At 42.4% G+C, this 26584-nt stretch overlaps 5 protein-coding genes across 9 annotated transcripts; 3 read left to right on the top strand and 2 right to left on the bottom strand.

The window, feature by feature from the left end:
• Positions 1–4744: 4744 nt before the first annotated feature.
• LOC129590575 (uncharacterized) lies at positions 4745–6835 on the top strand. Its single transcript, XM_055485877.1, has 2 exons — positions 4745–4847; positions 5945–6835. The coding sequence occupies exons 1-2, from the start codon at positions 4745–4747 to the stop codon at positions 6805–6807; spliced, it is 966 nt and encodes a 321-aa protein (XP_055341852.1). The 3' UTR covers positions 6808–6835.
• Positions 6836–6840: 5 nt separating this feature from the next.
• On the top strand, positions 6841–8335 carry LOC129590569 (uncharacterized). Its single transcript, XM_055485870.1, has 3 exons — positions 6841–7167; positions 7579–7839; positions 8256–8335. Exons 1-3 carry the CDS (start codon positions 6879–6881, stop codon positions 8333–8335), a joined length of 630 nt encoding a protein of 209 aa, XP_055341845.1. The 5' UTR covers positions 6841–6878.
• A 991-nt stretch (positions 8336–9326) lies between these two features.
• On the bottom strand, positions 9327–13053 carry LOC129590606 (peptidase M20 domain-containing protein 2-like). The gene is made up of 6 exons (XM_055485926.1): positions 12464–13053; positions 11794–11943; positions 11293–11581; positions 11086–11184; positions 10465–10560; positions 9327–9828 (listed from the first exon to the last, which is right to left on the bottom strand). Exons 1-6 carry the CDS (start codon positions 12890–12892, stop codon positions 9599–9601), a joined length of 1293 nt encoding a protein of 430 aa, XP_055341901.1. The 5' UTR covers positions 12893–13053; the 3' UTR covers positions 9327–9598.
• Positions 13054–13494: 441 nt separating this feature from the next.
• On the top strand, positions 13495–23681 carry LOC129590605 (phosphoenolpyruvate carboxykinase, cytosolic [GTP]-like). Of its 4 annotated transcripts, XM_055485922.1 has the most exons (11): positions 13495–13614; positions 13669–13860; positions 18971–19264; positions 19768–19952; positions 20419–20526; positions 20756–20851; positions 20923–21110; positions 21585–21620; positions 21702–21879; positions 22261–22917; positions 23207–23681. In XM_055485922.1, the coding sequence occupies exons 2-11, from the start codon at positions 13766–13768 to the stop codon at positions 23410–23412; spliced, it is 2043 nt and encodes a 680-aa protein (XP_055341897.1). In that variant the 5' UTR covers positions 13495–13614; positions 13669–13765; the 3' UTR covers positions 23413–23681. The 4 variants fall into 4 exon arrangements, with proteins under 4 accessions (XP_055341897.1, XP_055341898.1, XP_055341900.1 ...); XM_055485923.1 differs by lacking the exon at positions 13495–13614 and having other exon boundaries at positions 13643–13860; XM_055485925.1 differs by lacking the exons at positions 13495–13614; positions 13669–13860 and adding an exon at positions 16531–16797.
• A 103-nt stretch (positions 23682–23784) lies between these two features.
• On the bottom strand, positions 23785–26573 carry LOC129590512 (ecdysone-induced protein 78C-like). Of its 2 annotated transcripts, XM_055485780.1 has the most exons (7): positions 26372–26573; positions 26103–26211; positions 25825–25963; positions 25166–25722; positions 24933–25103; positions 24663–24867; positions 23785–24601 (listed from the first exon to the last, which is right to left on the bottom strand). In XM_055485780.1, exons 1-7 carry the CDS (start codon positions 26449–26451, stop codon positions 24252–24254), a joined length of 1611 nt encoding a protein of 536 aa, XP_055341755.1. In that variant the 5' UTR covers positions 26452–26573; the 3' UTR covers positions 23785–24251. The 2 variants fall into 2 exon arrangements, with proteins under 2 accessions (XP_055341755.1, XP_055341754.1); XM_055485779.1 differs by having other exon boundaries at positions 26103–26572.
• Positions 26574–26584: the final 11 nt, after the last annotated feature.

Here is a 26584-nt window from a genome sequence, read left to right as displayed (position 1 = left end):
GCCACCTGGACCAGTCAAAGTTTCCGGACCAGGTCCAAATTTACGCCCCCGCCATACATTAGTACGGCGGGTTCGTCAATAATGCCCGGGTGGTTCTCTGTGTGACGGTTCTTCCAAAACACGCCACCTGGGCCGGTCAAAATTTCCGGACCGGGTCAAAATTTACGGCCCCTCCATACTTTAGTACGGCGGGTTCGTCAATAATGCCCGGGTGGTTCTCTGTGTGACGGTTCTTCCAAAATACGCCATCTGGGCCGGTCAAAATTTCCGGACCGGGTTAAAATTTACGGCCCGTCCATACTTTAGTACGGCGGGTTCGTCAATAATGCCCGGGTGGTTCTCCGTGTGACGGTTCTTCCAAAACACGCCACCTGGGCCGGTCAAAATTTCCGGACCGGGTCAAAATTTACGGCCCCTCCTTACTGTAGTACGGCGGGTTCGTCAATAATGCCCGGGTGGTTCTCCGTGTGACGGTTCTTCCAAAACACGCCACCTGGGCCGGTCAAAATTTCCGGACCGGGTCAAAATTTACGGCCCGTCCATACTTTAGTACGGCGGGTTCGTCAATAATGCCCGGGTGGTTCTCCGTGTGACGGTTCTTCCAAAATACGCCACCTGGGCCGGTCAAAATTTCCGGACCGGGTCAAAATTTACGGCCCGTCCATACTTTAGTACGGCGGGTTCGTCAATAATGCCCGGGTGGTTCTCCGTGTGACGGTTCTTCCAAAATACGCCACCTGGGCCGGTCAAAATTTCCGGACCGGGTCAAAATTTACGGCTCCTCCATTCTTTAGTACGGCGGGTTCGTCAATAATGCCCGGGTGGTTCTCCGTGTGACGGTTCTTCCAAAATACGCCACCTGGGCCGGTCAAAATTTCCGGACCGGGTCAAAATTTACGGCCCCTCCATACTTTAGTACGGCGGGTTCGTCAAAAATGCCCGGGTGGTTCTCCGTGTGACGGTTCTTCCAAAACACTCCACCTGGGCCGGTAAGTACTGATAAATTTTGTGGTACCTTCTCAATTGTTTTCAGGGGCTGCGCCTGCCTGCTTATTGGGGCTCCAGCCCCACGAGGGCTTCGCCCTGGACCCCTGGGACCCAGCTCTTCGCGTGACGCACTACAACTTAAAAACGCTCGCTCGCTTCGCTCGCTTGCTTGATTATTTTATGCAGCTTACTACTCGGATATCGTATCAAAAGTAGATATTATATCTGTACTGTATGTGTATAGGGAAATTAAATGCTTTCTGTTACCTTCAAACGTGACGGTGTATAATAAAGCAATCGTTTTTATACCATCTTTCGTTAGTTGCTAATAATAAAACTGAACATTTTTCAATGACTGCACATGAGTATCTGTTCTACTGGGAATCGGTAAAGTGTATTTTGCTAAAGGACAAACAACCGAACTTTTTTTCGTGCATTCTTAGTGCCAGAAAATCTGAATGCTTCTGTCTCCTACTTTAGTAATGATATTACGAATATAAATATGTATTCCCAAATGTACATCACTCATAATCAGGTAACTCACTTTATAGGCACACTAATTTGAACCACTCCATCCCGTATCCAAATCTTGAGATTTTTATTTTCTTGAGTGACCGTGCTATCCCGCCGGATATCTCATCATGACTACCTTAAACTCTTGGAGGCCACGGTTTCCGGGCAGCGGCAAACGATTTACTTCAGTTTTCGGAAAATGTGGCAAAAGTAAGTGTACTGGAAATAATGGATTATTGCTTGTACTGGAACCACGAAGTCATGGCTTTTTGGATTTCTAAAGCCTTTCTAATTTATTTTGAGAAAATTAGTAATAAATAGGAATAGCAGTAAATAACTTTATTAACCGTACGAAATTTACTGCCCGTGTACAGAATACAGGTATAAAGGTAAAATGCTATATTAATTAAGGTCATTGTGCTCATATTGTAATTATTAACATACCTAATTTTTTGTTTAAAATCGGTAGTAGATTGAAATTTGTTGTAGATTTAGGTTTATTCCAAACGTTACCTGGCGTTTTTCGTAGGATCATCAACCCTAAGAACAGTGCTACTTCGATCCGCGTTCTTCTTAACCATCTTTGCAGTTGTACATACGATACTCAATACCGTCGAATTCATGCTCGAAATACATTCGACGTCGGAAGGAATTGTTCCATTCGACGACAGCATATCGGACCAAACAGCATATCCCGAGCGCCAACACCTAATATTATTCTGGACAAATTTTTATGGTGACGGTTTTGTTCCCTCTTTGCGATTGTACCAAGAAGCCGAATCCGGAATACGAAAGTGTCCGTACTCCAACTGCATCTTGTCAAACAACCGCAGCCGATTTCTGGACGGCGGGGCCATAATCTTTCACATCCGAGATCTCTCTTGGGAAAATCTTCCGCCACAGCGTTCGCCAGACCAGTATTATATTTTTTTCGGATTAGAATCGCCGGTCCATACTATCGGTGACGTAAATCGGCGTCAGGGATTCTTTAATATGACGTTTACGTATCGGTTGGATTCGGATGCTGTAACTGACTCTTATTTCCAACACTTTCACCCCACTGTTATAACCCATCCGGAATTCTATGAGCTGTTGGCCAACAAAACCGGTTTCGCCGTTACTTTTGTCTCCAACTGCCATTGGATACCGAGTCGTCGGGATTTGTATTTAAAAGAGCTGGGAAGTTATATCGAAGTGATTGTGTACGGAAAGTGTGGGACAAAGCAGTGCAGTACCGATACGCCTGACTTCTGCGATCAACTTGTGGCGAATTATAAATTTTACCTTGCCTTTGAAAACAGGTGAAGATTTCAAAAGGCATACTCCTCGATAATATTATATTGCTATTTAATGGAAATAGAGTTAACGGGATATACCGTCGAACCATAAAGTGTTTATTACAATTCACCGCATTTTCTGCTTTTGTCAAATTACTTATATAGCATACTGTATTATACAGACCAGTAGTTTTTATCCGCTAAGTGTCAATGAATTAATAATTCGAAATCAGTCAATGTTTTACAATGAACGGCAAATATTTGGAATGAGCAATAATTTGTAATATTTACACTTTTCAGCGTTTGCAAGGACTACGTGACCGAAAAAATCCATCGAGCTTTAAATCACGGCGCCGTGCCAGTGGTTTACGGTGGCGCGAATTATTCCGCTATTTTCCCACAAAATTCTTTCATAAACATTCTCGATTTTGCCAACCCAAAAGCTCTCGCCGATTACCTGATGTTTTTGGAGCAGAACCCCACCGAATACCGCAAATACTTCCAGTGGCGCATGAACCCTGCTACATCACGATTGGGCGTCGGACTGGAAGCGGACAAGTTGTCATGGTGTAAAGTCTGCACAATTCTCAACACGCGTGAGCCACAGCGTAAGGTCATTGCGCATCTGGGGCATTGGTGGAGTGGAATGGGTTGGTGCCGCACTCCCGATACACGGAATAATATTTGGAACAAGAACCCCGATATTCCCAAAAAATAAAATTCCGTATTTTTGTTGTCAAACGTTTCGGCATTATAATTGCGTGTTCATTGTTAACACGTCGTCCGTTTCCGGCTTACTTTTAATGATGTGGATGTTAATAAAAGTTTGCAGTTCTGTTAGAATTCAGCTTACAACGAGATTCCTTGCTCTGATTGCCCAAATCCGTGTAAACTCTCTTGTCACCGTAACGAGGAAATTATTTAAAACTGATAAATGCAGCAACGGATGAAATCAATACAACGACGTTACGCCAGTTACGGCACACAGTGCAGGAACTGCTATCAAACAGTAGTAGCATTCAATCATAGAAAATTAGAAAGTACTTGTACATTTATGTACCATTTACGGTGATTTACCACAGAAAATACATACAAACATAATTGCTCTATTTCCCCATGATTAATAAAATAATTTTTGTATCAGTTTCTTATTTCCTTACTATTATGGTCGCGCATCCGTGTTGACCTGGAACATTTCTTTCGTGAGTTATACATAAATACTCGTATTATTACTATGATACTCGTATTTGGCCTGAAATACTAGATTTTCTTCTGCAGAACTATTGTACTTTGTAGTTGATTTGCACATGCTGCACAGTGCATGTTGCATGTACATTTACTCAGTATGTATGCAAACGTATCACAAATTACGGTTTCGAAATTATCCACTTCGCAAAGATTTCCGCACCGCACAAAGAATGCAGCCCTTCCATGGCAATAATTTTATCTGCCTTTATAACGCAAGCTATTCGAAAGAAGTTCAGACGATCGAACCTGGGATCAATCGATTGTGTACAAATAACAGTAAGTAGCTTTATCGAAACAATGGATGGAATGCCGGGAATGCGCTCGATACAACAATTTCAACTGTATTTGGCCATCACTCATCGGCGTCATCGCTGATTATCATTGGTAGGCATAGTTTCGTGGACTTAACAAGGACCGGGAAAACCCAAAGTTCAGATTATGCACCTGAAAAGTACATATCTGCATTACCATCATCTACTAGCAAATTTAGCAAGTATGAACCACTGCATATGGTAAGCACTGTACTTTCAACACAGTTCCGTGACGGTTTCATATTTTACCGATGAAACGCAGCAGTTTCGATTTATACTTTTTCGTATCGTTGTTAGAGTTGCCAGTTTTTGTATCTTGCCGTTCCCATCCTGCATTTCATGGAGTACGTTGTTCACACACGGACTTTTATAATGTTGCTTTTTGTGATTACATGGATTGGATTGATAATGATACCAGGGCGCGTCCATGCCGGAAGTCAGGATCACCTCACCTCGGATTTAACGACTGGATCGAGTCGCGCCCGGGTGAAACGCAGCTCGACGATGTTGGGTAAGAACTAGAAGTACCAGACAATTGTGATTTTGATGTCAGCCAAGACTCTCACTCTTGCATTGCTAGATTAGTAGCAGATAGCATGCACTGTTTTTCGTATGGTGAAGCTGTGATTGTGCTCTTGATACCGTTTGACTGTGTAGATATAATAATTTATAATTTGAGCACGTATATTGCAGCCAGCTGCTACCTGTAACAATCTCCTTGCGATTCACTATCTCCTGTAACAGTCTTAAAATTCGAAAATCGACGCCGGAAGTCTGATTGTGATTTTGATGTCAGCCAAGACTCTCACTCTTGCATTGCTAGATTAGTAGCAGATAGCATGCACTGTTTTTCGTATGGTGAAGCTGTGATTGTGCTCTTGATACCGTTTGACTGTGTAGATATAATAATTTATAATTTGAGCACGTATATTGCAGCCAGCTGCTACCTGTAACAATCTCCTTGCGATTCACTATCTCCTGTAACAGTCTTAAAATTCGAAAATCGACGCCGGAAGTCTTTATTGCTTTTCTGTAGCAGACGTCTTGATCTGACTGTCTTTAATATAAGAAAGCTGCGGTTCTATGAGCATCTTGGTTTGCAATTAATAAAGAACGAAGAACAAAGGCTCTGGTTAATTACCGATTCCATGTTTTAATCACGCTGCCGTGTTACGGCACTCGTATTTTGGTATTTTGGTATCCACCAGAGCACAGGAGCCATTACTTTTATAGTCATGAACAGCTGGTGACATTGCATTGGTTTTATACTGGAAAAATGTTTATTGTACAATGCTTCATAAGGATTTTAATATTTTTTTATTTTATTGCACAAGTAACAAAAGCAGTACCTACAGTATACTTCGAACCTCCTTACTGTATTCAGCCGAATTAACTAATGTGCTGTATCAATCAACTTACTGACACACAACGTAACGTATGTATTGTACATCACGTCAGCTTCCCCAATGCCTCGTACAGGCGGACTTGTTTATTATTGAATAAACAAGTCTACCATTATGAAGCGGCAATGGCTGCAACCTCACGAACTTTCGATAACTAAATTTTCATATACATAATGCATTCATAATAAATGCGGATGTTTTTCAGATTATGTCAACATGAGCAAGCCAACTCTGACATTTCCGCTTCACGGACGCATCATACCGCTGTACAATGCAGCCAATTCAGACCACACCTTTTATTTTATGCCTGTGGGAGCGCTGAAGCCAGACACAGTCCAAACACTGTTGGACGTAGTCAACGGTCAACATGTGGTGACCTTTACGATACAGCTATGGGACAATGTTTACCTGGACAAAGCCGCTTCACTTTTGACCGAACAAAAACATCCCATTCTCCTTCCCATGCCGTTTTCCTTCTTTCGCCTAATCTCTACTTATGAATTTCAAGGATCTCGCGTGGATGACAACTGGGCACCGCTTGCCAATACTCTGGCATCTGTGACGGGGAGAATTCCTTGTCAAAACACTGCGCATTGCACCATTATCGCCACTGCAGTCAAAGATCAGAGTGACCAGTTCACATCGACACTGATGATGTCATTTAGCTTCACGCTACCGAAAGCCCGCAACACCGTAGCTGATGTTGTTCCACGTTATTTATTCTGCTCATCCACGTTCAACACTATTGAAAATCGCTTCGGCAATAGCGGCCATGTATACCTCCATCCACGGGACGTGGATGAGATAGCGCGAGATATCTTGATGTGCGTTACAAGCAAGGAACTGGATGGTGGAGAATACATCGAGCACAAAGTCATGGAGGATTTAGTGCAGCACATGGCTAGCTTCTTGGTACACAACAAAATATCGTCGGATGACTATAACGAGACCATGTGGAATAGCACATACTGGGCCGACGAAAGATACCGACAAGATAATCTAGCTAAAGCGATGGGTATAATGGCCGGTAGCCAAAAAAACTGCCGCTGCGCATCGGTACCGCACTGAGCAACTATATGACAACAGTCAGTATGCAATCCGGCCAACACAGGGACAGCTGGCCAGATCCACTGCGTGAGATGGAAATCCTGAAAAACGAAACCATTCCAGCTTTCAGCGCGCAGCTGACCCAGCTCATGCAGCAAGTAAATCAGGCTGACGCGCAGATCAAGTCCATTCAGGAGGACAGCAGAATTGCACGGCTCGAAAAACAAGAATTAACACAGCGCCTAGACAGATGTAGTTCCGACTCCAGCACGTCCTCCGACGCCGTGCGTAGACTTCAAGCCGATCTGGCAAAAGTTGAGCAGTCTCTTGACAGTCCTGAACGGAATTTTTGTCCTCATGAAAGAAAGCCTCAAACCAAAGGTAAACTCTCATTTGTAGCAAAGGCTGCAAAGTATTCATCGTTACTTGTTACCGTCAAACCTGGAAAAGTGAAATTAAGTTAACAGCTAAGCCGATTTCGTTTGTATATTATTGTAACAGCCTTATGCGTACATGCGGGCCAGTCCTTACTTGTCAGCAACAGCGGTACTTACATGAATACACTATATTGTTAACGTTCATTTACGGTTGCATTGTTCGCTGAGTAAGGGTTTCAATATTTAATCATAATCTCTTGGATTGGGCAAGTTATATTACCCGCTTTATTGACATGGACAAAAGGTCACGACTCACAACTACAGAGCTGTACGTTAACCAAGGCCATAACTGATTACCAAGCACTTTGCATATACTAGAAGATCTGATTTTTTACGTCTGTACTCGTTTTTGCAGTTGGCATTCTGGGCGTTAAAGGCCAGCACGACGTTCTCTACGCGCAAGACAAACTCTGTTCTGTTGATGGAAAAACCTGCCTGCTTGTCCATCCTACCGGGAATTTGATAGTGTACGACACAGCCACGTACCGGGTGAAGTGGGAGTCAGGGACATATCGCGGACTGTGTGACGTGCAGCTGATTATGCAAAGCGATGGAAATTTGGTTCTGTATGAGAAACACTCCGACTTTGCTTACTGGCACTCGAACACTTCTGGGGGTACGAATGATATTAACCTAACAATAAAATAAAGCACTCAGTAAAACCAGTACTAGTACTATGTTTTACACCATTCGCGGACAAACAGCCGTTGACCACGCGGTGCCTGTCTGTTTACCAATAAGAATCAGCAGCGAAGCATAATATTGTAATATTTATGACCTTACGGGCCACACTTCAGTACTAAAGGTCAGACGGTTGTAACGATTCATGCTTGTACCAAAACTGGTCCAAACGACTTCTGGAGTTTCAGTGAAGTGAAGTAATCCCTGTTTACATTTGCACCTACACTTTGACATCCATACGCTTACGCAAGTCTTTTGTTCATTGTCAGTAAAACCTGATCTTTGTCAGATATAAAGTACTTCCTGATCTACTGTTAGAAATTACTTACTGTGTGCTCGTTTCGTTAACAGAACGGATACTGACATTTACGGATAATGGAAAACTTTGTGTGAGAACTCCAAACAGCCACTCTTGCGCCTGGTCGACATAATCCTTTCATAAACGATGTGGCATCGCAGTTCCGTTGTTCTCTGTTTGTTTCATGATCTAAATCGTTATTGATATTTGATTCATAATTGTTTGAGTCATCATGCACTACTGAAGCGTTGCAACGATTTTGCTCAGACAATGCTGAATCTGGTCTACTGGTTAGATTACAATTATTTTATCTTATTAGTACAGTAAAACCTGTGACTTTGAACACTCGCGTAAATGAACACTGGTGTACATTGAACGGTCATTACGGAACCGGCGCGTCTCGTAGACTATAACACAGAGTGGACCTGTACATTGAACAGGCGCCTACATTAAACGAAAAATTTGGAACCGCAGGTGTTCAGTGTAGGCAGGTTTTACTGTACTCTGTACGCACGGCTAACATCTCCTGTTTCCAACGCAAAGAAACAACGACTGCCGCATAAAAAAAACACAACCTTTATTGCGTCGTTGTTTCCTTATTACATTTTACACCGAAGGTGCGGGCGCGGAGGCCAGCGGTGTTAAAGCATACGAAGATTTACGGTTGCGAACAATTATATATTACTTCTATGATAAAATGAGTGTAATTGGGAGGGGAGACGATCGCGCTGGTGTCTATGCATAAAACCAAAAACCGACGGAAAATAAATAATAAACTCTTTAAGGAGGAGAACATCACACACGGCAATTATCGACATCAGCAGTTGTTATTACAGGTAGTGTTGAATTTTAGTATCTATGCTCTGCACGATGGCGCTAATGTGGCGATCGATAAAGACTTCGTTACGTCCCGAGTAAAGCAGCTTATGAAAAAACGTACTTGACGGAACTACCGCTAGGTGAACAGCAAGATGATGTGTTCAAATTTTGTCCTTTAGCTAACGTTTTTTCCAAGCTGTTTTTACTCGGGCGTAAAGGCTCAGCGGCTAAACACACTCACCCGCATCACTAAAGTACAAAGTATAATTATTTATGCCCTGAATAAAAGCGCACGGTTACAAACGTATAAATTTATTTTTGTACGAGCATGCTGAGCAATTTTCAAATCATTTGGTAAACAAGTAAATAACCAATACCTGGAAGGATGAAATTTGTAAAATATTATCGCCAATTAGCTTCACAAAATCAATAAAAACTCTTCTTCAGCTAATAGGGCTGCTGGCTGCATTATCAGATGATTTATTAAACTACACCGGAAGCTCACAATCCAATCCAACTTTCCCGTACTAGCTGAATAATCACGAAAGACCAGTAGAAAAAATATACTAAAAAATCTTTAGAAATTGGAGAAATCTCCTTTGGCAGTAGACGATTCCACGTCGTTGCCAACAAAACCCATGCGTGTCTCTTCAAATTCCTGGCGCGCCTTCTTCCGCAACTGCGGATTCGCGATCAGCTCCAATGTAGTCATGGCCATGGTCAAACCGGCTCGGCGGGCTCGTTTCAAAGCTTCCGGCTTGCCAGAGACCACTTGGAATTCCTTGGTATGAATCATATGTAACTCTCCTAAAATAATAATAATACTACAATTTGTTGGCTTTCAACAAAGCGGTTATCGTAATCGTAACCCTGGCCCGTGGGGGCCGTCAGCAATCGCAATTGTCAAAGAACTGGGGAAAAGACTTCAGCAGCAAACCGGCGAAGCACGCTCGCATGAATTTTTACGTCAGCGTTTGTGATAGAAACTGAACGTGGTAATGCGGCGTCTGTGCTGAGCACGATGGAAGGGCTGGATAAACTAAATGAAATTTTCTTGTTGTAATTTTTGTTTCTTTCTTCATTTTGCCTTAAGTTTGATTTGACCAATAAAGTTCGAGTCATCGTCTTTTGGTCGCTTTCTTCTGTTATTCCCTTTCGTTCAGCGGTTATAGCCCAACGGCACGAAGTCATACTGCCTGTTTGTTACCACTTACCAGCATAATCACAATTGCCTAATGATTCTTAGTTTTCTTTCAGCATCTTGAAATTCAATTATCATTGAATACATCACTCATTACAGTAATGCTGCCAGAAATTTGCTATACGTTTAATGAAGCATAAATTATTTAATTTTCATTAAGGATACCGTAACGGCAGATACACATATGCAATAGTTTTCGCATAATGCACAGAAGATCGTTTCGGGACATGGGAAGCACGTACCGACAGCGAAGGCCGGATGAATACTGGGAATCGCAGTGGACACGTTGCCCATATCCGTCGACCCATAACTTGGCCGCATCACAGGGAAAAACATTCCTGCAACATTTCACTCAAAGAAGAGAGCTTGCAAAAAAACCAGATATCCTGAATGCACGGCGTACAAATCAAGAATGGATAAAACAATATCACAATTATGATAAAACATGAACACTGATCCATCCAAGACAAACTGGCATTGGTGATGGGTCCTATTAAACCGGTCACGGCAGTGTGCTACAACAGCTACTCGTACACAAAATGCCACAGTCCATATCTACTGCTACAGCACCTGTGCTGCAAACGAGAACATTCACGGCCTATTATGATTTTCAAACGGCAGCAGAAGAACAACGCAGTACTCAAACTGGATATACTGTATTTACAGTAAACGCTATCCTAATGTCGGATGTGTTATTAAATGTTTCACTAGCGCTTAAGCTAGACCTTTGCCCCACCAAAGTCTTATTTTTTCAACATAGTGAAGGAGTGATCTAATCCTAAAAAGGTTAAGTTTTCTGAATTTGAAGAAAACAAAACTTTGTACTAAAAAAATAACTACTTAAAATACCTAGCATTTCCTACCATTTTTCTGGCCATAATGTCTATAAACAGACAGCATCGTCCCATTCAGCATCAACGGCTCATACTGCGGATCTCCAAACTGTGCTTCCAAGCGGCAACCTAAAACAACAGTAAAAAATGTGGCATCAATCAAAGCTGCTGCAATTTTAGCAAAACCAATGCAGTTAAGTACAATCACAACTGAAATCGCTTTCGAAAATCATGTACCGGTAGCGGTGGCTGCCGCTTTCAAACAGGCCATGACATTCTTCTTCAGAATTTCCATGGCGGCGGTAGTCGGTGCGCGGATGATGTACTGGCACTTGGTATAATCTGGAATAATGTTGGGCTTGGCACCGCCGTTCAGCACCACAATGTGGATCTGATTGCCCGCCTTTAGACGCTGCCGGAGCATGGCAATGTTATTATATGCTGCTACGGCAGCGTCAAGTGCATTGATGCCTTCCCATGGACCACATGATGCATGAGCGGCCTTCCCGAAAAATTCCACGTCTAACTGCAAAACACAATCTTTAAATCGCAGTAATATTCCAATTTTGGAGTAACAGTCTTTACAGCAAAAGTTCTGCGGATAATAACAGTAATAAAATTACGCACAACAGAAAAATCTAGAAGCAAGTGCAAAGTTGCTTTCTTATTTCTACAGAAATAAAAACAACTAGACAAATGCGTCGACTGCCGCAAGAAATTCAAAGAACCGGGACTCACACGAGTGATGCCGAGAATCGCTACTTCGACAATATCGATGGGAGAAGGATGCACCATCATGGCAAAGTCAATATCCCGGAAGGCACCCGCTTCGACCAGCTTCACTTTCCCGCCGCCGCCCTCTTCCGCCGGAGCACCCATACACAGAATCTAAAACACCTTATCTCTCTTTACTACTATTCGCACGTCAGTCTGAAATCTCGAAAAGGCAATTTAGGTAACAGTAAGTATCGTCTAACCCGCCGCCGTTCACTTACGTAACAAAATAGTTAACCAGATTTTAACCAAAAACCTTCACACAAATTCTAAGAAAACATTTTCATTAGAAACTAAACGCCGCGAAGTATTTATTAAAAAAGGAAAAAGATACTGCCGGGTCAAAGAAGAGAATATACTCACCTTATGTGTGTCCCTAGATCTACTGTACTAACGAGGCAACAGGTGATTTTCCCCTAATCTGGTTTTCTAACGCAGATAATCAAGCTCAAAACGAAGAACCAGCTTTTAGAGAAGGAAACAGCAGTAGATCAAACTATTTATGCAGAGATTGATATTTAGAATCGAGCGGCGTGACCATTGAAAACGCATACGGTATATACTCGTAATTCGTATTAAAAAAAAGCTGTACTACTAATTTGCCAACGCCGATTAAATAAAAGTACTTACACACCTTGGCCTGCAAGTTGGAGCTGCGAAGAGCTTCACACACCGCCAAGTAGGCAGCCAAACCCGCCTCGGTAATTAGATTATGCCCACACGCATGTCCCATTTCCGGGAGGGCATCGTACTCCAGCAGCACCGCAATGGCGGGATGCTGGGCGGAGGCGTCGAAACCCTCCGTCTGGAACTCGGCCAAGAACGACGTCTCCAGATTGCAGAAGTTGCGCGTGACGCGGTGCCCGGCTTGTTCAAGGTATGCCGTGATGGTCTGCACGGCGAAGAACTCTTGAAAGCATAGTTCAGGTCGCTCCCAGATAGCCAGGCTCAGCTGATCCAGACTGGCGGCGTGCTGCTCAATGCAGGCGCGGACGGTGGATTCGAAGGGAGCGCTATCCGGGAACGAAGTGGGCTCCGATTGAGGAGTCTTTTCGGATGCCATCCTGGTCGATCGATTGTCGAATAAAAAGAATTTGGGTCAAACAGGATATCCAGAACTACCACCGAGTAATCCAAAGAGGCACACTGCAAAAATTTCTGGAAATATTCCTGGAATCCTGGCTAACATGTGACATGTCCGAACGGAACAGCAAAACCTGAAAAATAATCAACCACCCAGTGGCGTATGCCTCGTGAACGCTGAGAGGGGGTGATACCAAGCAGCTCCCGGATGCGGTATGTTCAGCGACTTCGATCTGCAATATTTTGTACGTACAATGTACTGTACATTGTACAGTACATTGTACGTACTGTTCTTGAAAACTATCATAATTCGTTAACGTTCTACCGCTAATTAATAATGCAATTAAATTACTTAGTTAATGTTTTAAATAATTCTACGATGATATTATTGTTTTTCTGCCTCGGGAATTCCTGTTGCTCACCGGGATCCCATGATATCCACTGAAATTCACCGTTTAATCGAGATTTAAGTATAAACCAGGTTGATTTCGGCCGGTAGCTGTACAAGACCGTGTCAATGTACTGGGAAGTCACACGGATGAGCACCAAGGCCAGCCGTTGCTCGGTTCAAATTTCGCGTGACGCATCGCTCTTGCGTAGTCGGATTTCATTGTCACGAGTCAAAGTTCGGCTGCTGCTGCTGCTGCTGCTTGAGCGCAATCTGCCATATTTTGTCAACAAAGGCTCGGGGAAATCGATAAGGTCTGTTTTGTCTTGTTCCATCGCTTCATAGCATGAAAATATGATAAATTGCAGGAGCGAGTGAGAGTAGAGTTTGTAGAGACGTGAACGGGGATTTTCAGTGCTGTGGACGGGGAATTATTGGATGGAAACAGAATCATCTGATTGCTGAATGATGCGTTGTGCAGCTGCTGTGGGACGTCTGCTACTCCGGAGCGGGATTCAAACCCACAAGCGTACCTGTGCATTGATTTCCTCTTTTCATGGGTAAGTGCAGGGATAACAGTAATTATTCTGCTTCAGGATCTCGGTTTAATAAGCCTTTCCAGCTATGGATCGTATGATGAATTATATCTAATCGTATCAATGTTCAATACTTCTACATTATTGATTATACATTTATACACCGTCCTTTTTTGCGGTAGTTTGGATTTCTAAACGAATCTTATGCTTTTGGTCTAGAAAACGAGTATATGAAATAATAGCTATATTTTGGAAAATTTTAAACTTTTTAAAATTTAAGATGCATAATTTTGCATTTCATTTCATTACAGCGTATAGTATAATACACGCTACGCAGTAAAGTAAACATTGATAACTGCAGTACTTCATAAAATTTTCGTTTTTGGGATAATGATAAATTATTTTCTGACAATCGGCCGTCTGATAGAATTTTCGATTTCGCTGCCTTGGCCTCGATTTACAGTAGCTGGTACTAGCTACGCTGATTGGCATTTGCGGCTGTTGTTAACGTTTGGCGAGATTCGTCCTTTTTGTTCTGTTTGAAGTTAAAAAAATCATCATTATAATTTTGAACTGTGTTTCAACATAAAAGCTATGAGTAAGTATTTCAACGCGTTTTTGCGTGAACATTTTTTCCAAGCGATGCAAGAGAAATGGGGTATCCTGGTTTGTAACTGAAGATTGAAATCCGAACTTTGGAGTTTGCAAGTTTGGACATCAGTCGTAGGGCAGGTTGGCTACTGAATTATACAGATATACTAGTGATATTGTACGAATAACCGTTAATATTGTACTTCTACGAGTACTGTACTTAATTATCAGTAATCCTGGCAAAATTATTTCGAAATTGTTTAATCTTTTGGAAAGTGACAATCATGCATTTCCCGGACAAGAATTATACAATGTTTTTGCTGAAGTGTCGTGTATATTAAATTGCCCTTCCAGCTTGGTATGGTTTTCGTACTTCCGGTCAATACTGTGGCTGACTTTTTTGCATTTCACTAATCACTGCAGCTTGTTTCTAAGTATTGCTATGTATGCGCTAGCCAGCGAAGTATACGAGTTCACTCAATAAATTGTGAATTGTCTTAATAAATTTTTGTTAATAAGAATTAGCTTGCCCATGATTTGATGATTCATGATTCTATGGTTATGATTCATATGGATACGCTATACTTTACTCGTGCACTTACAATTACATATTTTAGTGCTATCTTCGAATTTCTCTGCGAATTTCGAATTTCTTTCTAATTAATAAGAATTTGTCACAAGTTCACAAAAATTTTTGGCGTCCTACGTAGTCAAATTAGTTGCTACTTTGTACAATAGTATGCCGTAGGTCAGTACGCAAAATGGTACTTATGGTAGCATATCTATAGACTACTGTATAGCTCATCACATCTACTCGTAGAGACCTTCAAGTGGCCACCTATGTTAAGTCAATGGGCGACATACCTTCAAGTGGCCAGGCATCAGTTATTTGGCCCCAGAACCGATTTTCTTCCCGTTTTTTGGTATAGCATGTTCAGCTCAACTTGCTCTTTACAGAGTACTTGAAAATTTCCAAATCGGTTGAACCGTTTTTTAGTTATTTACGTTGTAAAAAAACAGTGACGAAACGCTTAAGCCACGCCACGAGAGCCACTACACTACGCCAGCTTATTTCACTTATCAACCACACATGTGCGGGTGCAGCAAGCGCACGCTTTATATGAGCGGATATGAGCACAGAGGCAACCGGCATCAAACTAAGTCTTAAAAAAGTCATTAAAATTTTCAAAAAAAAAACAGAAATCAAAACAATAAAAATCACAACTTAGTGAGCATGTGAAAAATCACAGGTTAGTGAAAATAAATATTCACAGGTTAATAGACTCCGGTTAGCAGTACGACAATGCAGTGAAATAAATTTCGTAGATAGGTAACCTGAGAAATCACCAGAGAAAATCTGTTTTAAAAATTCAATTTTTAACTGCTGCATTTTTCTTACAATTACTCGTAAATGTAGAAGCTTACCAGTTTCTGCATTCAATTACGGCATGTGCACGGGCCGCGATTATTACGAGTAATTGTACTGAAGCTTACCATTAAACTACTGCTGTCAGATATCCTCTTTGCAGTTTGCATTACGTACTGCCACGGTACCGGTATATTTCTGAGGCAGCGGGTAGTAATTATGTATTGCATTTGTGTATAAAAACGAAAGAGTCAGTTAAACTGTTGTAAGGACCAGCTCACTAACAATAATGAGTGATCAGAGCGTGATAAGAAAGCGTGTACCAATGAAATTTATATTGTACCTGTATATTTTACATATAGTTCGCTATCTTTAGAAGCCAGTGCACTACGTTGCAGTAATTCGGTCCAGATTAGTTTCTACGATTAAATAGGTTATAAAATTGTGATTTCATAATTCATCGTTGCATGCTTCACTCTTCACTGGAAGTCAAGCGATGATCACGTGAATCCAACTCATTACGAGCTCACAAAAAGAAATCAAGGCCAGAAATCGATTACTGTACAGTGTACAGCTGTCCAGCTGCACGCCGCGTTTGCATAACCAGTCGATCGGGGTGTCGGTTATGCGATGTTTTATTGATAAAACTTGGAAGCATCAGCTGATGGCTCCGGCGTGCTTGGAATACGCGGTACTGGGTTGGTGAAAGGCAGTAGTCTGCTTATAGCAGAGTTACTTACTGCTGAAGTACAAGTACAAAGGTTGAGATGGCGATAAAAACGTGCAGCGGTTAAAGCGCCGTCGACGGCTCTACGCTGGCCTCGAGCAAGCTGTTTCCGGTTTCTGCTCTACCGTCGTGATTTTACCGTCTGGGTACGCGGATTTTCAGCCCTTTGCGAACTGTGCACGGGACTTCCTTTGCTCGGAATCAGGACACTTAGTAGGATATCGGGTTGTGCTGGTTTTACGTAAATTTAATCTACGAAAATTTGGAATACCATGGCGTAAGTTCAAGATGGTGCCTTTAAAAATTTAATTGCATGTTGCGTTACTTGCGTAGCTGTGGTGCCTCGCATCAGTAAAGTTAAAGTCGCTTATAATAAGAAAATTGCTAAACTTCATTATAGAATAAGTTTAGTTAAAAGGTAAGAATATCAAAAATAATTAAATGGTACACCGACATTACAGAATTTTCAGAATTTTTGCAAATATGGCCCATGTCGTGTTACCTACCGCGCTTGCACTTTTGTTATTTTGACATCTTATCGCAAACACAGGAACTGGGATGTGGTAGCATGAAGGCTGCATTACTTGATTCGACCCGTTTACGTGCTGTACGGTACTTATCGGATTGACGTATGAAAGTAGGTCCAACATACTAGTACTTACTCGTTAAAATTCGGTTGAAGTGTTTAGACACCACTGTAACAAAAACTGTTAAGAGGTCTGTAATTCTTAAATCTTTTCCTATAAAAAACGCCAACTTATTGCGCAGCTTTTACGATTTTTGCTTACAAATATTTCGAAACATACCTAAAAATCCTAAAATGAACGAGTTTTAGTTAAACTAAAAGCGTTTTTTTTTCATTTGTCCTTGTTACTATTGGCTGGTGGCATGGTGTTTCCATGTTTTTTTACTTACAATTTCACATTGAAGAATAATGTAATAACTGGTTGCTTAAAGAACTTTAAAATGGTTGCTTTTGTGACCGCACTGGTCGTTGTCGAGACGCACTGACCATGTGGAATTTGCTTAGCAATAAAATTACTTACTCAATCCGATAAGCGGAAGCTTGCTATCGTTTCTAGTAGCGATGGCGCGGTGGCATGTGATTTTGTCGTTTAGAAAAGCGGTCGCGCTGCCAGCGGCGGCAGTCGGTCCGTGCATAAAATATCAGCATTTTGTGCTTTATCTGTAGTATTTCCTACTCGAGCGGAGCATGTTTTCCCGGTAGAAATTTTGACCTTCAACCGCGCTCAGCTGAAGCCAGCTCAGCGGAACGGGGCGGGTGTTGATGCATATTTTTATTGGTTAAAAATGGAGGATCGGTGCGTAAGACATAACAACGTTATATGAATGCCACTTACGCATTGATTTTGTTTTTATTTACTTCATATCTTTATTGTCTGATTTTTGTGAATAACCATTTATTAATAATTTATTTATATGGAAAAGAGCGCTTTTACAATGCTGTTACGTGCACTAGATTCCTCTGTGCAGTTGTGCTTATACTCAATACTGTGTCTTTAAATCATGAGTTAATCTTTAAATTCATATACACATATTGAAACTTTGTTTATGTTAAGTAGTAATGATTAAAATTGTTCAAGTCACAATGAAGGCTGTTCTAACCTGTTAAGTAGTAAAATATGTGAATAAATATTCTGTTATTATCACTCCCCGTGTTTTTACATTGGCGGTGCAGATTTCCGCTCATTACTGGCATTTTTAATTTTTTGTCGAATCAGGGATCCTAAATAATTAGGTAAGTATCGCAAGTTGTAAATACATGGGTGTGAGGGGCGATTCGTACAGTCCACTACTTTGAGGAACGTCAAAAACCGTTTATTCGCGTCTGCTGGTAGAATAGTTTGCGTTGCTTTTGGTAAATCAACAGCCGGTTTTGGTTTGTTTGGTATTATTTCGTCAGTGGATGTGATCACGTGAAGCAGGCTACGATTTCATCAGAATATTATTTTTTGCCGAGGTTAACGGATTGCTTGAATTATGCTTGCGGTAGCGTTTTCTGACCCGATTGACGTCCGATTGGTTGTTTACAAAGGCCGGGCTTGAACACACCCACCTTGCGACTAATTTTGTATATAAATGTCGCAGTATTAATGTGAGCCACGTCGACGACATTGGTGTATTTTTATTGTTTTTTTACTGAAAAAGAAATCAAAACAGATATATACTTCTCACTCTACGAAACTTTTATCTTTTTTGTTAAACTGTCCGAGAAAATCCACGATATTCTATTACTTTTAGCAGATGCGCCTTCTAAGTCTTTTGATGGCTGTTTCATTCCTGATTTCTTCGTTTTTTTAATTGCGCTTAGTAAATTATTTTTTTCTCATCGCTACAGCTTTGTCTATATTCTTTTAACAATTTGATCGAGGCGAAATTCCCTGTTATTTGTTGGAAATGCTGGAACTGCCACATTGTAACATTTACAGGTCGGAAGTGGCCTCTGCGCTGAATCTGCATACCTCCAGTATCCTCTCGCAAGTGCCGCGCATGAACATGGCGCCGGATGTGGAGCCCAACGGTCTCAATCTGAAGACGCAGATCGTCAAGGGCGATCTGTCCTCCCTCAGTCCCAAAGTGCAGCGTTATCTGCTGGAGTGTGTGTCCGTCTGCCGGCCGGATAAAGTGTACATTTGCGATGGTTCGGAGGAGGAAAACACCGAGCTCGTCAAACAGATGGTTGAGGAGGGCATGATGAAGAAGCTACCCAAATACGATAACTGGTAAGTATCCAAATGAGGAAAATAATTCGTAGCATAAGACCTTACCATAAATACATCAAATCTGCTTTTGCACATGGTTCTTATATTGCACATTACTTCAGTATGATTAGTAACAAAAAATAAACAGACTGCATTAGTAAAAAAAAATAAACAAATTGCATTACTATGATATCAAAGTGATAAACTGTATAGCATATCGCCTTCTATCTGCACTCTACAGTGTGTGTTCGGGAACGCGGTTTCTGAGTAAATTCTTGAGGAAGATTGAAGATAATAAATAAAATAACTGAGTATCGCGTCACTTATTACGGTGTCTGCTAAATCATAATGTATCTACAGTGGCAAGAATTATTTGCTAAGACGCTTTCTTTAGCGTAGCGCTGACCAAGCACGGAGTTGAGTTGGCGCACGACTTTTAAGCTTCACGTGATTTTGGGCAGAAAGCTGGTACCGTAGAGTGGAGACCGAAGAGGTTTGAGTTTAACGCGGTCTGTGTATTGTAGTTGGCTGACCCGTACCGATCCGGCGGATGTGGCCCGTGTGGAGCGTCTGACGTTCATCAGTACTCGCAATAAGAAGGACACCGTAGCCCAGCCCAAGCCCGGTATTAAGGGCATCCTCGGCAATTGGATGTCTCCAGAGGAGATGGAGCAAGCGCTCAGCTCACGATTTCCCGGATGTATGCAAGGTATGCAGCGTTACGCACATTGCACAAGCCATAGGAAGAGTTGTAGAACTTGTAGCTTAGTAGTTTAATGCGCATCTGTTTTATGTTGGCATGTTTGTTGCCTGTTCAACTATCCAGGTTAAACTAGCGAACGTACTGTAGAATATGAGATATCGTTTGCTTTGGAAATATTGATCTGTATTTATTTGGTGGTTTTGTTTTTCCATACAACAGATTATAAGCAACCAAAACGAAACGATCTATATACTGCAGAACATACGCGTCTGAATTCCGACAGAAAAATACTATAATTCTCATTAATCTAATTTTAATGCGAAGTTTTAAATTTTAACACCTCATTGTCAGTTACTTGATTTAGTTAACAATCGGCTTTTGGTTAGCAGGTTTACGACAGGTTTTTACTGTACTGACAGCAATACTGTATCTGTCGCTTGAAGATCCGTCCTGATTTCTTCTTTTCTTTCAGGACGCACTATGTATGTGATTCCGTATTCCATGGGTCCAGTGGGATCGCCACTGTCCAAAATTGGCATCGAGCTTACCGATTCGCCCTATGTCGTCGCTTCCATGCGCAGTAAGGCAGTTAACTCTGATAAATTGGATTGCAGCTTATATCGATTTTATGGTTAGAGCACTCGTATTGTTGCTAGTAACTTGCTGTTTTATTGTTACGTTAGTGTAGTTTTGTATATTGTTAGAAACCCGCTTAGCTTAGGTCAGGGTGACTACAATATGCTATATGTAAAAACTTCGGTAAGGAACATGTTTATCGAGAAAGGAATTAACTGGAATATTTTTTTCAGTTATGACACGTATGGGCACAAAGATTTTGAAAGCCCTAGGCGACGGAGATTTCGTCAAATGCCTCCATTCAGTCGGTCTGCCACTGCCTGCTTCGCGTACGTGACCATCGATCTCCGTACATTGCCGTTTCACGTTACACAAGAACCAACATCGTGTGTTCTTTTAGGTCCTGTGATAAACGGTTGGCCATGTGATCCAGAGAAGGTTATCATTGCGCATCTGCCCGAAAAGAACGAGATCTGCTCTTATGGAAGCGGATACGGCGGCAATAGTCTGTTGGGCAAGAAGTGTCTGGCTCTGCGTCTGGGCAGTATTCTGGCGCAGCGGGAAGGCTGGTTGGCCGAGCACATGTTGGTAAGGCCGTCCGTACTACATGCCGCACTAATTTTTGTTGACCTTTTTACGATTGAAATATACACCGTGGTTGATCTTGCTTGCGTGTTTTCATATGCTTATGTATCCAAATTCTCCTTCCACTTTGTTTTTCGTTAATTTACGGGTATTTTTCGCTTTTTTTTATTTTGCATGCTGTCACCGATATTTATTTTTGTTGTTATGATATTTGTTGTCTTTATTTTCTGTTCAGTTTTGCTTACGTTCCGGAATCAGTCAAAAAATCAGATTTCTCGAGCAGAAAAAAATATCCGGCAAAATTTTGCTTTCAAGCAATTAGACTCTAACGCGGTGACCACTTTTGATGTTGAAAAAAATAGTTTGCGTTATGGTTCAATCTGACAGCGGGATTTGTTTCTAATGTGCATTAGATGTGCACTGGGTTGTGAAGCAGTTCTCTTCATTTGTTTTATATTGACTTTGTCTTTATTACAGATTTTGGGCATAACCAACCCAGAGGGAAAGAAGATTGTAAGTTTTTCAGTTACATATTGCCCATCTTGGGCTGTTGCTCATACGTGTATAAGACATAATCATGATGTCGGTTTGCAGTATGTGACGGCCGCATTCCCTAGCGCCTGCGGAAAAACCAATCTGGCCATGTTGATCCCGTCACTCCCTGGCTACAAGATGGAGTGTGTGGGCGATGATATTGCCTGGCTGAAATTCGACCAGAATGGTGTACTGCGGGCGATTAATCCCGAAGCCGGCTTCTTTGGTGTGGCACCAGGTGAGCAGTGGCGGTGATCACTTGACTCAGATTATTGTGCACCGACTTAATCCGAACTTTGCTAATAAAAATTCTGATTTCAACAACAATTTATCCGAGCACCTTCGATGGTTACAGTTTTTACATATTATTCCAGTCATAAAAATCGATACTTCTGCACATCAGGGAATGCAGCTTGGTAATAAACTAGGGAAGACCTCGATAAATTTCAGTGGATAAGATTTTTTGTCTTTTTTGGCTTATGAAAACATTACTCTGAAGCCAGTATGCTTTTATCCGGTTGTAATTGTGGGAAAATGTTAATTGCATGATTAAGTAAAATATTCGTCGACGCATCCTATTTCTAGCTAGAGCGTTTTGGCTTATGTTTACATTTTGCAGGAACATCTGATCAGAGCAATCCCAACGCCATGGCTGCCATCCAGCAGAATACGGTCTTCACCAACGTGGCGGAGACACCGGACGGGGGTTTTTGGTGGGAAGGCCTGGAGAAGGACATCCCTGTGGATGGCCAGGAACTGACGGATTGGACCGGCAAACCCTGGACCCTTGGCTGCGGCCGTCCTGCCGCCCATCCCAACAGCCGCTTCTGCGCCCCCCTGGAGCAGTGTCCCGTGGTGGATCCCTTGTGGCAGGACCCGCAGGGCGTCCCCATCTCCGCCATCATCTTCGGTGGACGCCGGCCCCAAGGCGTGCCTCTGATCTACGAGGCCTACAACTGGGCACACGGGGTCTTCATTGGGTCGGGAATGCGGTCGGAAGCCACGGCGGCTGCGGAGCACAGCGGTAAAGTGATCATGCACGATCCCTTCGCCATGAGGCCGTTTTTTGGGTATAATTTCGGCAAATATCTGGAACACTGGCTGAGTATGGAGCAGCGACCGGCCGCACAACTGCCGCGGATTTTCCATGTTAACTGGTTCAGGAAAGATGCCGCAGGGAAATTCATCTGGCCAGGTTTTGGAGAGAATAGTCGCGTGCTGGACTGGATTGTCAGGAGGGTCAACGGAGAGGATTGCGCGGTGGAGAGCGCTGCTGGTAAGATCTGTTTTCTTGGTAAAACAATGCTCAACTGTTTTTGTTTTTAAGAAAACGTTTTGTACAAAAAGGGCCTTTTAATTCTGCATGGAATTTTACGTTATTCTAGGCATTTTTTTATGTTCTGTAACGATTTGGTGCTTATTTGTCTGGTTACTGGATATTTAACATTTAACAAGAGGATGAAATATATTATCGAAATTTAATGTGAACCTGTACGTAATTGGCGTGAAATACAATTCTGATAGGTTTCATTGAAAATCCGAATTGACCTAGTACGTATGTTCAGGTTATCTGCCGAGACCGGGCTCAATCAACGTCGACGGGCTGGGCGAGGTGGACATGGAGGAATTGTTCCGTCTACCGAAGGATTTCTGGCAGGAGGAAGTGGAGGCCATCGGGCGCTTCTACGACGAACAATTGCCAGAAGACTGTCCCGCGGAGATGCGCCGTCAGCTGGACCAACTCAGAGAACGAGTCGAGAAGATGTCATAATTTCCCAATACACAGATCGCTTTCATTCTTTCTCGTGCATAATTTTACATTGTGTTTATTTTATTATGCGTATTACCGCTCTGTTGAAGCTGTGTGCGTTTTGAGCATGTATAGTGTTTTATGCGGTTTGATTGTTGTCCCTTGTTTTCAGCGCTGTGCTTAATGGACCCGGTGGCTTTCGCACGGCATATTTGCATTCGATTTACTAGAGTTTTTAATGATCGCCTTGTTGGTTAATTCCTAAGACATAAAATAAAGTATAGTTCAGATTTTTTCAGCCAAAAATCAGGGATTTACTAACGCAATATCTTTCATGTCGTAGCTGCACCGCATACACCTCTGAATCTGTCATAATATGACAGATCATCATGATACATAGTTTGCTACCAAAGCCATATCATGGAGTAGTATAAGAAGGCGTACTGAACTTCTGCCAATTTGCTACGAGATGGCGAGCGCAGTTAACGATTGCGAACGCTTTTAATAATTTTTACGCTGTTCATAATTAATCTGAAACCCTTACAACTAAAATCGAGTTCCCAAAACTGCTTTTAGCTTTTTGGTAATATAATGTTAACCGCATTGCATAAGCGTTCACTGCAAAAGCCACCAAAGTGCAGTTGCGTAAAAAACTGCAGGATAGCTACTTCCAAGTACTTGCTATAGTCTAGCTATAGCAAGTTCTTGCTACTTCTATTGATATTTTGAACGTCAGTTTTGACCAGAGTGCGGAAACAGCATAGCCGGTATTTGAACTATTTTTACAGCTTCATCTGCTTCCAAATTACTGCTTAAGATAAATTAAAGACGAAAACAAATGTTTTCGCCGAAATTATTGCTCATGACAACTGGATTACGGGACCTGGCCAACGTTTCTGGCAGCAGTTGGCCAATGCCGGTATCTTATGCGTGCAGCCGTGCGTGCATTCTTTACAAACGTAGCGCAGAATAGACGCAAAATCGCCTCCGTGTGATGGCCGAAAGGGCAGTTGCTCTAGATCGATCTTGTTAACATAGTCCGTGGCGATTCCTTGTATGCATGGCAGTTTCTTTAGTATTTCTTTCAGGTACTTCAAGGTGCGCGAGAGTAGGGCGGGCGACATGCGACTACGGATGAGATACAGGAGAACGTCCATGTAGTGCGCTTGTAGAGCGCCTAACAAAGACGTATTACCCGCTCGTGTAGTATCTAAAAATATCAGATGCCATTAGTATTTTAAGGACATTTACGCAGTCGGATGAAGTTTTACCGGGTCGAAACATGCCGATGGCCATAAGAACGTAGCTCTCTGTTAGTGTTAATTGTAGTTCGTTCAGTGCATCCATAAACGCTAAAATGGCTTTGATAAAGTTTGGATCCAGTGTTTGATCCATCCAGTACCGCCCATAGTGGAAGTCCTCAAAACCGGCTAGGTAGAAAACTTCTCCAGCGCTGGTATACGGCGCATGATGGAACTACGGTTTCAGAATTTGTTGCGTAAAAAAACGTAGATTGGAAGATAATAGCTACGGTTTCCTACCAGCCAAACCAGGGTGAACTTCTCTGAGATTAAGGCATCCTGGTCGGGAGTAGACAAATCTGCAAAACCCGGAATGGCTTTGGCGAAGCCGATCATACGACGCTGGTCGTCGTCATAGATGGCGCGCGCTAATTGTGGAAAGCCGTCTAAATTCAGCTCGTGCGGAGGATTCTACGTCAAAATGTCTAGTTCAAAAGCGAGTTAATCAGAAAATTCACAATATTTTTTTGTACCGTGTTTTCACCTGCTCCAATGGAGTTAGTCATGAACGCGGTCCAGGTCTCAATCTGGTCCCAGTACACTAAGGTCACCGCATCGGTCACCGCCATCGCAGTCTGCCGCAGGTTGGCGTTGCGCTGCTCAGTGATCGCCAGATAATTATCCAGAAATACAGGAAATTGCGGCTGAACCGGCATTATTTGGTCCACAGCTTGTACGTCCATACTGGACGATGCCACATCGGCCTGGAACTCAGCCACGTCGAGACCATCAAATATGCTGTCGAATATCGGTTCGCTGATGTCAATACTACTTCTAGTACTGAACGCCGCCACTGGCGGAAATGTAGCGGTCGACATATCTGCGTTCTCGATAGATCCGGGGTTGTTCGCGCGCTGTGGATCTGTGTTGTTGGATATCTGTTGGTTGTGGGCACTCACTGTAGGCTGCTCAACAGGTGATCCCGACGACGTGGACGTCGAGGTGGAATCTTCAACATCGGTAACGCTCTGCAAAAGCGCCGCCAACTGAGCGGCCTTTTCGTGTTTTGGAATCCTTCCCATTTTAACCGCTAAGAAAACAAAAATGAATTGTAAGAAACATACAATACATGTACGAGTTTTTTAGAAGGAAGCAATGTCGCGCAAAATTTATTGTATCTCGAGGCTCGAACCTTGGAAACTCATGCCCATTTCCACACACTTTTTAAACCGACAGGATTTGCAGCGACCCCGCCGTGCAGAAATGGAGCATTTCCCGCCAAAATAGCATTGGTAGGACAGCTTCTTCTCCACACACCGTTTGTAGAATGCCTGTAACGACCAACTTCAGCTGTATTGAATTATATCCCTGGCTCATCTTGAGTAAAAGTTGCACGACATCGGAGCAAGTCACCAATCAACGAGCAGCAGTTATGTGGAGTGTGGACGCTAATGTATAGCAGTTAGTTACCTTGCATCCTTCACAAGATACGACACCGTAATGAACTCCCGATGAGGTACCGCCGCAGATTTTGCATTTGACAGGAGGAACAGTTAGCTGGCTCATCGCAAATGTAGCACTTAGCACTATCTCGCGCAATAACAAAACTGATATACTAACGAAATTCTGTTTTCTGATCGTTATTCGGGTATAGTAGGTTTTGTATGAATTTATGAGAGAAACCACATAACACATTAACACAGCGGTGCTTCTGATCTCGTTCGGAAACGGTGTAATACCATCTGAACTTAATGCACGCTCTGTTCCAAGTAGTGTGTCTTAAAAACTGAAGAGTGCTGTTACTGCTGTCAGTAGTCATGAATGTGTAGTCAGCAAAAATTATATAAATATTAGAGGCAAACTGTATAAAAGCTCACGCTACGGGACAAGTACTGTAGAGCTAGGTGCGCAGTGTACAAGTAATTATGAAAAAGGTGGTTAACTGATTTTGC

The sequence above is a fragment of the Paramacrobiotus metropolitanus genome, unplaced genomic scaffold, assembly GCF_019649055.1.
Source record: "Paramacrobiotus metropolitanus isolate TYO unplaced genomic scaffold, Prichtersi_v1.0 Parri_scaffold0000040, whole genome shotgun sequence".
In the NCBI taxonomy this organism is placed as follows: Eukaryota; Metazoa; Tardigrada; class Eutardigrada; order Parachela; family Macrobiotidae; genus Paramacrobiotus; species Paramacrobiotus metropolitanus.
This window is presented reverse-complemented; position numbering and strand designations above follow the sequence as displayed.

What these genes read in the sequence shown, in the direction of transcription:
- LOC129590512 (XM_055485779.1), bottom strand. Translation starts at nt 26,327, where the DNA reads ATGTGTTATGTGGTTTCTCTCATAAATTCATACAAAACCTACTATACC. An exon ending in TTGGAGCAGGTGAAAACACG is followed by an intron (nt 25,104 to 25,165) that starts GTACAAAAAAAT and finishes ATTTTGACGTAG; the next exon opens with AATCCTCCGCACGAGCTGAA. An exon ending in CATCGGCATGTTTCGACCCG is followed by an intron (nt 24,602 to 24,662) that starts GTAAAACTTCAT and finishes TGATATTTTTAG; the next exon opens with ATACTACACGAGCGGGTAAT.
- LOC129590606 (XM_055485926.1), bottom strand. Translation starts at nt 12,892, where the DNA reads ATGGCATCCGAAAAGACTCCTCAATCGGAGCCCACTTCGTTCCCGGAT. An exon ending in GCTCCAACTTGCAGGCCAAG is followed by an intron (nt 11,944 to 12,463) that starts GTGTGTAAGTAC and finishes AAGGTGTTTTAG; the next exon opens with ATTCTGTGTATGGGTGCTCC. An exon ending in CGATTCTCGGCATCACTCGT is followed by an intron (nt 11,582 to 11,793) that starts GTGAGTCCCGGT and finishes TGTGTTTTGCAG; the next exon opens with TTAGACGTGGAATTTTTCGG.
- LOC129590569 (XM_055485870.1), top strand. Translation starts at nt 6,879, where the DNA reads ATGGAAATCCTGAAAAACGAAACCATTCCAGCTTTCAGCGCGCAGCTG. An exon ending in AAGAAAGCCTCAAACCAAAG is followed by an intron (nt 7,168 to 7,578) that starts GTAAACTCTCAT and finishes TCGTTTTTGCAG; the next exon opens with TTGGCATTCTGGGCGTTAAA. An exon ending in GCACTCGAACACTTCTGGGG is followed by an intron (nt 7,840 to 8,255) that starts GTACGAATGATA and finishes TTTCGTTAACAG; the next exon opens with AACGGATACTGACATTTACG.
- LOC129590605 (XM_055485922.1), top strand. Translation starts at nt 13,766, where the DNA reads ATGATGCGTTGTGCAGCTGCTGTGGGACGTCTGCTACTCCGGAGCGGG. An exon ending in TTGATTTCCTCTTTTCATGG is followed by an intron (nt 13,861 to 18,970) that starts GTAAGTGCAGGG and finishes TAACATTTACAG; the next exon opens with GTCGGAAGTGGCCTCTGCGC. An exon ending in CTACCCAAATACGATAACTG is followed by an intron (nt 19,265 to 19,767) that starts GTAAGTATCCAA and finishes TGTGTATTGTAG; the next exon opens with TTGGCTGACCCGTACCGATC.
- LOC129590575 (XM_055485877.1), top strand. Translation starts at nt 4,745, where the DNA reads ATGATACCAGGGCGCGTCCATGCCGGAAGTCAGGATCACCTCACCTCG. An exon ending in ACGCAGCTCGACGATGTTGG is followed by an intron (nt 4,848 to 5,944) that starts GTAAGAACTAGA and finishes GATGTTTTTCAG; the next exon opens with ATTATGTCAACATGAGCAAG.